The 12,530-nt window shown below is 40.1% G+C and overlaps 1 protein-coding gene across 1 annotated transcript in view; it reads right to left on the bottom strand.

The window, feature by feature from the left end:
- Positions 1–4,861: 4,861 nt before the first annotated feature.
- Positions 4,862–12,530, bottom strand: part of zc3h3 (zinc finger CCCH-type containing 3) — a 262,536-nt gene continuing 254,867 nt past the window's right edge. The window contains exon 12 of the mRNA XM_048529264.2: positions 4,862–6,473. Coding sequence (XP_048385221.1) covers positions 6,442–6,473 — 32 coding nt within the window. The 3' untranslated portion in view covers positions 4,862–6,441. The remainder of the gene's footprint in view (positions 6,474–12,530) is intronic.

Here is a 12,530-nt window from a genome sequence, read left to right as displayed (position 1 = left end):
ATGTTAGCCTGCAGCAATAATACAAAGTGGAGCAAATCTACTAGGAAGGGAGAGGTGACTCACAATACTCAAAAATAATCATCCTTGATAAAGGCTATCAGACAACTAGTGGTACTGAATATTTTATTTCAAAGGGAGGGGTATTTTCTTATTTTTCAAATCAAGGAGATCAACCAAAAAAAAAAGCATACAGGATCTTACAGGCGTCTGAATGACTCAGGCTGTGGAGACATGTGTGGCAAAAGTGGACAAGTCCAGCACAACCCATATCCATTTCAGGAACATCTCACTTCATCTTCTAAACTTTTCACAAATAGCACAGCACATTTCTTGTTGGGCAATGATAGCACCTTGGTGTGCATGTTCACCAGTCCCAGGACAGGCAGGAGACGTGGTTCAGACGACGAATGGGATACTAATCTTTATTAACCAAAGCATAGAATTTAAGAGCAGAGATCAGATGCTGGAACTGCATGAAACATTTGTTTGGCAGCAATATTGCCATTCTGGAATCCACATTTGATTTATCTATAGTCCCATATATCTAAGTGCAATGAAAAGCTTTGTTTACAAGCAGTACAGGCAGATCATAGTAAGCAAGGACATTCAGGTCATGGGAAGAAAAAAAATCTTAGAGGCATACAGGTTACATCGTACAGGGTGTGCAGTAGGCAAGATCAATGTTAGCAACAGCAGCATTATTTAAGGTTATAATCATCAATCTAATAACAGCCTGTAAGAAGCTGTTCCTGAACCAAGCTTCCAAATCTTCCTGATGCAAGAGATTGTAGGAGGGCATTACCAGGGTGGGGAGGGGGGTCTTTGATGATGTTAGCAGCCTTTCGACAGCAACAAGCCATGTAAATTGCGCCCATGGAGAGAAGGTGGGCTTCCGTGATGATCTGGGCTGTGCACACAACCTTCTTCAGATTATTATAGTTCTGGGTGGAGCAGTTGCCATACCAGGCCATTAATAGGACAGTCTGCTTTCAATGGTGCATCTGTAGAAGTTGGTGAGGGTCCTTATGGGAATGCAAAATTTCCTGAGCCACCTGATAAGAGACGCTGTCATGCATTCTTGACTGTTGCATCTATGTGTGAAGTCCAGGAAAGGTTAGACCATAAGACATAGGAGTGGAATTAAGGCCATTCGGCCCATCGAGTCCACTCCACTATTTAATCATGGCTGATGGACATTTCAACTCCACTTACCCACACTCTGCTGTAGCCCGTGATTCCTTGCGAGATCAAGAAATTATCAATCTCTGCCTTGAAGACATTTAATGTCCCGGCCTCCACTGTGCTCCGTGGCAATGAATTCCACAGGCCCACCACTCTGGCTGAAGAAATGTCTCATTTCCGTTCTAAATTTACCCCCTCTAATTCTAAGGCTGTGCCCTCTGGTACTAGTCTCCCCGCCTAACGGAAACAACTTCCCGGCATCCACCCTTTCTAAGCCATGCATTATCTTGTATGTTTCTATTAGATCTTCCCTCAACCTTCTAAACTCTAATGAATACAAACCCAGGATCCTCAGCCGTTCATCGTATGTTAGGCCTACCATTCCAGGCATCATCTGTGTGAATCTCTGCTGGACACGCTCCAGTGCCACTATGTCCTTCCTGAGGGGTGGGACCCGAAATTGGACACAGTATTCTAAATTGGGCCTAACTAGAGCTTTATAAAGTCTCAGAAGCACATCGCTGCTTTTCTTGTTGTCAGTTATCGTTATTCCTACAAACTTGAGGAGCTTATAGTAAGAACATAATTGCAATGGAGAGGATGAAGATGAGTTTTATTGGGACATTGCCTGGACTGGGAGTTTTAGCTATGAAAAGAGATTGGATAGACTGGAGTAGAGGAGAACGAGTGGGTACACGTATGAGATATGTCAACTATGGAGACTTAGACAGGGTAGACAGGAAGGAACTTTTTTCCTTTGGTGGAGAACCAAGACCAGGTGGCATAGACTTAAGATGACAGTATTTAATTGTACACTTGCAATGCCAAGGGTATGGACCGTGTTAGAAATGGGATTAGAATAGTTAGGTGGTTGTTTTTGAACAGTGCAGACTCGATGGGGCAAAGGTCTTTTTTCTGTTCTGTATATCTCTATGACTATGAGGCAGTGACCAATTGCCAATTAAGGGGAATTATTGCTTGTTAAACATCTTTTTGACAGCCCAACTCATTAATATTCAGCTTTCTATTTTATCAACAAGCTAGGTGTCGTGAAAACTCACCATAGAAAACTAGAGTGGGTACCTCATGAATTCAGTTCCCTGCTTGCTCCAAATGACCTCGAGTTTGGATATCAAACTCCAACATCTCAGGGCATACTCCATGGACACTGGGCTCAAGCAATCCTCATCCAGTCATTTTATCTGGAATGTGCCAGTCTCCAAGAACGCTCTAGCACATCTCCGTTTCACTAAAAGGACATTTACACACTGCACCTCGGGCTGCACTGGCAACCAATATTGTAACACTGTAGATAGGACACTGCGCATTCGTTGACATGCGTCCAGCTGATGGACTGGAACAAGTTGCATCACCATGCTATTTGCTTAGTGTCAAAATACTCACTCATTTGGACGCTACATGGATGCTCACAGCATGTCTACCTTGCACTGCCTTTTTGCGCTTTGCCTCTTCAGCCAGATACCAGGTTCATATTAACTCAGTCTTGCCTTGCAGTTTCCAGCAAACAGAAATTTGTCCTGTTGTCAGCAAGCCTCAGTCAAGTCAAAGTGTGAACAGACTTCTTTCAGGGGTCCAGTGCATTAAATCAAGGACAGCCTCTGATACCAGTCCAGGGGCTTGGAAACAGTCAGTCAGCTGTTCTGAGTGGTCACAGTCTGGAATCTCTCCACGTAAGAATGTCAGAAGATCACCACCCACCTCGATTCCTTCCGCAACATTATGGGTTGTTTCCTCCTAGAACAAGACAGGCAACTATTATAGCAGATGACAGTGTGTGGAACTTTCAGGCTAGTATGATTAGTGCCCTCTCCTGTCTGAGGCCCATCTGGGTGGCCTTGGGCAGGAATTGCTCAGCATGCAGCAGTACATTTAAGGGGTGCCCTGACTATTGCAGACCTCAAAATCTTCAGCTGACAATTCAGAACATAAATTAGATCATTCCTTAATGTCACTTATATTTTATAATCAGCCTGAATAAGATGTGTAAGAATACTGTCTTTGTGGTACTTTTTAAACAAGAGCTGCTAACAACAGTGATTCTGAATAGATGGCACTGGGTCATTTTAAATTGGTTCCAGTTAAGGTAATATTTATCCTTTAACTGGTTCCATCAATTTATAAACTTATATTTAATCTAATTTGCTTTATGAAGATTAGCTGATTTAACATCAAAAATAATTCATTCATTGTGTTGTGCATTAGAACTGCCTAAGGATGCACTAGGCAAATGCATGCTTTCTTTCATTGTAACTTTCATTTGTTAATAATCAAAGCTTCACTGACCTTTGATCTATTAGACGTGCACGCAGTGTAGTTAATGTTGACATCCTACATACATATTTTACACAGTCTCAATGTATTTTTGTAAAATTTACAAAACTAAAATAGGCTCTAATAACAGGTTGAAAACAGGTTTGATTTTTTGGAAATAGGCTCGTCAATCTTCACCAAAATTTGATATAAATAGCAAAGAAAAATGTATTAAACAGGAATAAATTCCCCAGGAAACAATAATATGCAGCAATGAAAATACAAAGACTATACTGTGAATGTATTGAATGGGGCACAGCACATTTGCATTATATTTTATAGATTGTATATAATGTTTTTCAAATTTATGAAGTGTTCAGCAGCACTATCATTACACTATCTTTGTTCACCAACAAACATTATATCTTATTATCACATGTACCTAGGTACAGAGAAAAGTTTTGTTTTTCATGCAGTACAGGCAGATCATATCTTACAGAGATCAGTGATTGAACAGAGTGAGGAATACAAAGTTATGGCTGTAGAGAAGGTGCACAAAAAGGAAGATCTATACTAGATTTGAAATTTGAGAGGTTCATTCGGAGTCTAACAGCTAGGAAGAAGCTGTTCTTGAACCTGTTGATATGTGTTTAGGTCATTGTATCTTCTGCCTGATGGAAGAGGTGGGAAGACATTATAACCAGTATGGGAGGGATTTTTGACTACGTTAGCTGCCTTTCTACGGCAACGAGAAGTGTAGCTGGAGTCAATGGATGGAAGGCTGGCTTGAGTAATGGACTGGGCTGTGTACACAACTTTCTGTAGTTCTTTATGGGGACAGCGGTTGCCGTACCAAGTCATGATGCATCCAGACAGTATGCTTTCTATGGCGCATCTATTAAAGTTGGTGAGGGTCCTTATGGACATGCTGAATTTCCTCAGCCTCCTGAAGAAAAAGGGGGCTTGTTTTGCCTTCTTGACCATCACATCAACGTTGGTGGCCCAGGACAGATAGTTCATGATCATCACTCGTAGGAACTTGACGCTCTCCACCATCTCCACCTTAACTTCATCAATGTAGTTAGGGGCGTAGACTTGTCCTTGATTCTGAAGTTGATGATCAGCTCTTTAGTTTTGCTGACATTGAGGGAGAGATTGTTATCTTTGCACCACGTCATCAAGCGTTTTATTTCTCCTGTATTCTGTCTCATCCTTGTTTGATATCCAGCCTACAACAGTGTTGTCATCAGTGAACTTGTAGATGAAATCTATCATGTAAAGAGTGTGAATTTTTAAAAAAAATAGTATAGGCACAATCAACATAGAGGTTATGAAGTTTAATATCAAAATCTTCATTGTTGATTTCTTAGAGTGTAAGCTAAAATATGTTTATATGCAATTTGTTTCTCTTAATAAATAAAACGAGATTTTCAATCACAATTCGCACAAACCAAGCTAATGTGAATGGCACCCATCTATAAAACCTTTTAAATCCATGAAGTACTGTAATCTATGTAAACTGGCTTTTTTCCCTTCTTCGTTGACCTGGTCTTGCACATAACGGCAAAGATGGTAAGTGGTGCCTGCACCCACTTGGCAAATATTGGTCTGCACATCTGCCAGAAGGTGCCAGGAATTGCCCAGTTTCACAGTTCTGCAGATCTTCCAATCTCTTCTGCTCTGCCATGTCACAAGCTCCACTGGTAAAAATTGCAGCTCAGTGAGACGCAAACTAGAATCCTATTCCACGCATTCAGCATCAATATTTTGAAACGTTGCCCGTTGCAATGTCTTGGGTAAGACGGCAGCACTTAACCTATTATATCTGAATTTTAAAATATAGACTGACAATAGATTCTTGCTATATTAAAAGATCAAAACTGTTCATAAGCCTTGTAGACATGACTACATATGAAACTAAATAGACCCTTCGTCAATTATTAGATTTAGTGTAATTAAAAGTTCCAAAAGTAGATTCAATAATGCATTTAAATAGCTTCAGGAAGGGTAGTTTGCAGATGCAAACAAATCTCAAAGGCATTAGAAATGTCTTGGAACATAAACAAAAGCTGCTGGGAAGGCTCAGCAGGTCTGGTTGAATCTGTGAAGAAAACATCAGAGTTTATGTTTCAGGTCCGGTGACCCTTCTTCAGAACAGGTCACTGGACTGAAATGTTAACTCTGATCTTGTCTTCTTTATCCCAGACATGCTGACCTTTTCCAAAAACTTCTGTTTTTGTTCCTCACTTACAGCACCCACAGTTCTTCTGGATTTTATTTAGAAATGTTTTGGGTTGGGTTTACTTTTTTTTGTCAAATTTAATGTTTAGGAATGAGGATTCTGCTATGGACAATGGAACAGTTTTCACTTTTCTATTCGCTGTAAGAAGCGAGAATTCCCAAGTCAGGTGTTCTTGGAGTATGGAGTAGAGTTCCCTTTACACTAGCCATCAAGCAAGATAAATTTCTGAATAATGCACACCAAGACATTACACACATAATAACAAGAATCAAAAGTTTATAATATTTAATAAAACTGGAGGCAGCTGAGCTTTTGTTTCAACAAATTCAGAATCTACAACAATATAAAAGCCACCATTTTTAAATGTTGCTCCACTGTTCTGGGACAGAAAAACAAAATACATCCTTGAGGCTCAGAAACTAAGCAACCAAGATTCATATCAGAATCACTGCTTAAATGAATTATTTCCCTTGAATGGTACGTGTAGATGAATAGTAAACATTGCTAGATTTGTAACTGCAATGTCCTTGGAGGTTTTCTTGTAAGGCCATAATCTGGGTTCTTACATCAGAGGGAGAAGAAAGCACCAAAGAAAACAATTGTGCAAAATAGCAGTCGAAAATGTCTCTTCTGCTCGCTGTCCAAACAGTTTAACTCGAGGTGAACAAACCATCCCAAGCAAGGCTTCTTTCTGCTACTTGGTTAATGTTGATATGGTTTTGTGATGGAACATCAGCAGAAGTCAATCAAAATCTGGGTTTGATCTGAATTGGTTTCCCTGCAAGACAAAAGAAAACGTTTTGATAGCAACAGTATCACAGGATCTATAGAGGAAAGTGAAGCTACTTGGCCTGGCACAGCTAGCACCAGCTAATTCAATTCCTTGTGCATTTCTTGAATCAGTTTATACTTTTTCTTTAGGTAAAAAGATCTAATTCATCATTTCAAATAAACTATATCAGGTGCCTTTAGAATACTCCATTCCTAATAATCTTCAATGTCTGTACAATGATTATTTAAACACCAGTGGAAACTAAGTTTCTCTCAGGCCTCACAAAGTTTGATTACCTCTAACTTTCTTTCAGACAGTCAAAAAAACTTTCCAGATGCGGGTGAATGTAAAAGCGTATTTATTCCAGCTGGGTCATTGCCAGTAGAAATTTACACTAACAATCTCTCCTAAAGTCAAACAAACCTCAAATTTAATATTTAAAAAAAACTTCCTTGGAAGGTGGGCATTGGTGGCAAGGCCAGCATTTATTGTGCAACCCCAAGTGGGGTGCATGGTGTGCGTGGTGAAGTGTGGGGCTGAGGGTTAGTAGTCAACCTCTTGAACCATCGCAGTCCATGCACTGCAGTTACATCTGTAAAGCTGTTAGGAATTGCAGTGGCAAAGAAAGAATGGTATTATAGTTCCAAGGCTATGGTCAGTGACCTTACACACCTTGAGAGCTAGCCAAGTTGAGGTTTATGTTATATTTCCCTCAGGTGTTACCCACTAATGAAGAGTAAAAGACAGACTTACATTTATATGGTGTCTATCATGCTAGCAGAACATCCCAAAGTACTTCCAATTAAGAACTTTTGGAATACCACTGGTGTCATTCAATAACTATACAGCAAGCTTCCACAAATAGTAATTTAAAAAAATCTGTTTTCATTATATTAGTTGAGGGAAAAACATTAGCCACGGCAGTAGGAGAACTCTCACATCCACTACAAATGAATGTCACAGGTTCCTTTGTATCCACCCAGAGCAGCGGCTGGGTCCTCGGTTTAAATTCTCATCTCAAAAACATGTAATGGGCCAACATTTCTTTGATACAGTGACAAGATGTCAGGCTATATTGTGAAAGACTTCAGAATGGGGCTTGAACCTGCAGCTTCTGAACCACAGGCAAAAGTCCTATCCAGTTTGACACTGGGATAAGAATGGGCTGCTACCTGTTGAACTGTACCCCAGTATTTGTTTCTGGAGAAGGAGAAAATTTAGAAACTGAAGTAAAATTTGCATGTAAAAAACAACATACTCCACAGTAGTTGGAAGAGAATCAGCACCAACAGCAACCACCATTATCAACATGACCTACATCATAACCTACAGTTCATTTGACACAAGAACTTCCAAACATGGACACTGAGTGCTATCAGCTAGCTCAGCATAGCAGTGAAGTGCTGTAATTCTGTGTTTGTGATCCCCTGTGCTTCTACCAAGTAATATTAGAAATCTCTTACACAGATGTAGGAACTAAATGCAGCTACTGACAGTACTGTAAGTTGCCATAGTTTATTTTGTGAAGAGAGGAAAAAAGGCAGCTATACTGACATCACAGGGACTGAAAGTAAAGTCCAAACATCTCCTCAGAAGCGAAGGGTGCTACTTTGGTAATGACCAGTACGGCAATGGGGAATTGTGGAATATATGTTACAATGTGTTTCTTTGGCTGTGGGCCAACAGGGAGTTCATGGAAAAGATATTGGAGAATGAAATGGAAATTGTCTGAAAGGTTAATTCTTTAACTAAGTACAAGTTTCATAGAGAAAAGCCATGCAGGTGTAGATGCAGCTGAATATGAATCTGTAATTTCTCCACGTTAAGGAGACATACGAGTGAGGAGTTACTTCTCTTTAATTTTATATAGGAACACTAGATAAAGTACTCATTATATCCTCAAACTACAAAGTTTACCACTCAGCATATTAATTCAATACAAAAAGTGTATTAAATTTTAATACATGTTAGAAGGCTCTGTTTCTGATTTAGAGTGTCATTAGCAAACACATTACTTATGAATTGGATCCAGGGAATCTATACCAAAATGTAGATTGTTTAGGCTGAATATTTTATTGACAAAGTCCATGTTATGTCGAGTTTTTTTGGAGGGATTTCCACTGCAAGGCCTACTGAGCTTTCACACCATACTCTGCCAAACTGGAGAAACTCAGCAAGTCTGTGGAGTGAAAAAATTACAAACTTGCTTCATTAACTACCTACTCAGCACCATATCATCCTCACCTCTGATTCCAGTTCCATCTTATCCTCCGCTCCCCACCAAGACTGATCCAAGCAGTGGAACTGCAATTCCAACAGCCCGATAAAATGCTCCACATGGCTCTGGTTAAGTCAAGGTTTGTGCAATAGTTACATGAGCCATATCTCCACTGGGTAGCCCTTGTCCACTAGTAACCAGCCATATGAGAACTTCAAACTTCAAAACATATTAGGTACATGAAAGCGCTCCAGGCTACAGGAGTCATGCCAACTGCCAGGGCTGTGGGCACACATCTCTAGGGAGTGGTAACAGTGATCACAGATTTAATGTAACATTAATGAACGTTAGCTCCTGTTGAATAATTCCTCAGCGTTGCGCCACAGCTCTCTCAGTGTCACATGTGTGCAGTCAATTGCACCCTGTACTCAGGAGAAGCCAGATATGTTCCCAAATCCTACTGTCCAGCTGCTGCACTGACTTCATCATGGAGAAACAAACAAACTGGTATGGTATTGTGCAGATGATATCAGTCACAGTCCTGATGCATTTGTGGGTGCATAACTGAAACATCGACACAGGTTATCCTTCGCTCAGTGGAATAAGCCAGCTGCACAGAAGTTCAGAGGGGCTGTCACGATTATAGCCACCGGGAGAGGATGGGCCCCCAATCGTGCTGCTCTCAGTGACCTGTATCATCGAGTCATAGAGTCATACAGAATGGAAACAGACCCTTTGTTTGAACTTGTTTGTGCCAATTAGACATCTGACCTAGTCACATTTGTCAGCATTTATGCCATATCCCTCTAAACCCTTCCTACTCATACACCCATTCAGATGCCTTTTAAATATTGTGATTGTACCTGGATCCATCATTTCCTGTACCAGCTCGTTCTATACATGGATCTCTGCATGAAAAAGTTACCCCTCAGGACCTTTTTAAAAACTTTCCCCTCTCCCCTTCAATTTGCGTCCTGATAGTTTTGTCAGCTCTCGAGGGCATATGGAGCCTGCATCAGCACTAAGCCAGAAAACTCGGGCCTCCTGTGTATCCACACATCCTGAGGCAGAGTCCTCTTCGCTGAACTGGATGCTCCTTGTTCTCAGTGCTAACCCACTGCTAATCCTGTCCTTGCCATTGACCCTGGTGATCCTCATCTGCCTTCTTTTTCTTAGGAAGGCATCCGGAGCTGAGGGCTCCCACTGGGATGTTGCAAGCTGTGCATACAAGAGCAGGGACTGAAGGGAGGATGAGCAAATTATCTGTGGCATCTTGATACAGGGAGACATTTAAAATGTAGGAATGGTAGGAGCAGTAAAATTAGGAGGACAGATACTTCTCTCTGCAGCTGTGAACTGGGGTCCCAAAGGGTGTTGCCTGTACAGTGCCACAGTTAAGGGTATCTCCTTGGGGCTGCAGAAGAACTTGGAGAGGGAGGGAAGGGATCCAGTAGCTGCCTTTCAGATTTGTATCAACCACAGTGCTAGAATTGGAAAGGAGGCTTTACTGAGCAAAGTTGAACAGTTAGGAACTAAATTATAAATTAGAACATCCAAGGTAATAATCTTAGGATTAATACTTGAGCTAGGCAGAATGGCATACAGCAAATAAAGGCAAGGAGAGAAATGTGTCGCAAAGATTGGTTTGGGTGGAATGGGTTTCAGTTCATGGGGCAATGATACCAATACTGAGGGTAGAAGGGAGCTGCTGTGTTAGGATGGGCTTCACGTGAACTGTGGTGAGACCAGTGTCCTGGTGAATAGAATAACTAGGGTTGTAAAGAGGTGGTTGGTGGGTTGGGGGGGTGGGGGGAGGCAGGGCTAAGTGAAATGTAGACTTATAAAGCAGGATGATATGGCAGCATTAAAAATTTAGCAATTTGGATGACAATACCTAGAGTGAGACAGAAAATGGCAGAATATACAAACATGGAAAAATAGCAGTAAATGGGTTCAAAAAAAGGAAAAAATAGTAAAAAGACACAATAAATGGCTCTTTACTTTAACACTTACAGTATTGGAAACAAAGGGCACAGAACAAAGTAAATACATTAATCATAGGTGACTTTAATTTTGACGTAGATTGGAATAGTCAGATTGGCAGATGAAGTTGTGAGGAAGAGTTCAGAATGTATTTAGGATAGTTTCCTTAAATGATATGTTGTGCATCCAAACAGGGTTCAGGCTATTTTATACCTGGTGATATGCAATGAAGAAGGTTTAATAAATGATGTCAAAGTAGAAGATCCCCTAGGAAACAGTGACCACAACCTGGTTGAATTTTGCATTCATGTTGAGAATGAGTAATTGGGATTGGATAAAACTGTGCTAAGCTTAAGCAAGGGTAATTACAAAGGAAGGAGGGCAGAGCTGGCTGGAGTAGAGTGAATAATGTGTTTAGCAGCAAAGATGGTTGAAGAACAATAGTAGATGCTTAAGAACATAATTCATGGCTCACAGGAAGGCTACTTTCCACTGCAGAATTGATTAAGTCAACCATAGCTAACCAGGGAACTTAAGGAGAGGATCAAATTAAAATAATAAAACATACAATCCGTCATAGATTAATGACGAGCCAGAAGATTGGGGAAATTTTTAAAAACTAATAAAGAATAACCCAAATAAAATAGAGGGAAAAAATAAACTGTGAGGGCAAACTTACAAGTAATACCAAGACACACAACAAGAGCTTCTTCAAATATCTATTAAGGAAGACGGAAGTCAAAGTGAACACAAATAGTTGTCCTTAAAGAATGAGGGTGGGGAAATAATTAAGAGAAGGAAATTGCAGTGGAGTCAAATAAATACATACCATCAATCTTCACAGTAGAATATGCTAACAGCATCCCAAAATTACTAAATAATTAAGGAGCAAAACTAGGAGAAGAAATGAATACAATAATATCATTAGAGGAAAAGTGACAGGAAAACTAATTGCTCTAAAAGTCACTAAGTTCCCTAGATCTGTTGGGATGCATCCTAGGATGTTAAAGATATTACAGAGATAATGAATGCACTGGCACCAATTTTCCAGGAATCCTCAGAGTCTGGAAAGTCCCACAGAATTAGAAATTTGCCAAAGTAATATCTTGATTTAAAAAGTAAAGCAGGTGAAAAAAGGCAACTATAGACCAGACAGTTTAACGCTTGTTACTGGGAAAATCTCATAGGATATTATAAAGAATGCAAAAGTACAGCATTTAGAAATACATAACAAAATTAAGTAAAGCAACGTGGCTTCTTGAAGGTGAAATCAGGTCTGATAAATTTACGAGGATTCTTTGAGGAGGTAACAAGTAGAATATACAAAGAGGAAGCAGTGAATGTAACATATTTGAATTTTCAGAAGGTGTTTGATAACATACCACAAATTAGGCTATTTAATAAGATGAAAGGTGATGGGAGGGAGTATATTAGCACGGATAGAGGATTGGCTAACAAAAAAAAAGACAAACTTGGGATAAGCAGGGAATTTTTAGGGCAGCAACCTGCAAAAAGTGGTGTCACACAGGGATCAGTCCTTGAGTCAACATGTCTTATAATCTCAGAATAAAGAGTCACACATTTTAAGACAGAGATGAGGAGGAATTTTGTATCAGAGGGTATTTAATATATGGAGTTCATTACTGCATAGGGTTGTTGAGACTAGTTTGTAAAGTATACTCAAAGGCTGAGGTATACAGATTTTTAATCGTAAGGGAATCAATGGTTATGGGAACAAGGCATGAAAGTGCAGTTCAGTTATCAGCTCAGCTATGTTCTCATTAAAGAGGGGAGCACACTTGATGGCTGAATGTCATACTCCTGTTCCTACATCTTACAGTCACTGCTGATAACGCCATTGT

The sequence above is a fragment of the Stegostoma tigrinum genome, chromosome 5, assembly GCF_030684315.1.
Source record: "Stegostoma tigrinum isolate sSteTig4 chromosome 5, sSteTig4.hap1, whole genome shotgun sequence".
NCBI classification, from domain to species: domain Eukaryota; kingdom Metazoa; phylum Chordata; class Chondrichthyes; order Orectolobiformes; family Stegostomatidae; genus Stegostoma; species Stegostoma tigrinum.
Note: the sequence above shows the minus strand (reverse complement) of the source record. Positions and strands in the feature narration are given on the sequence as shown.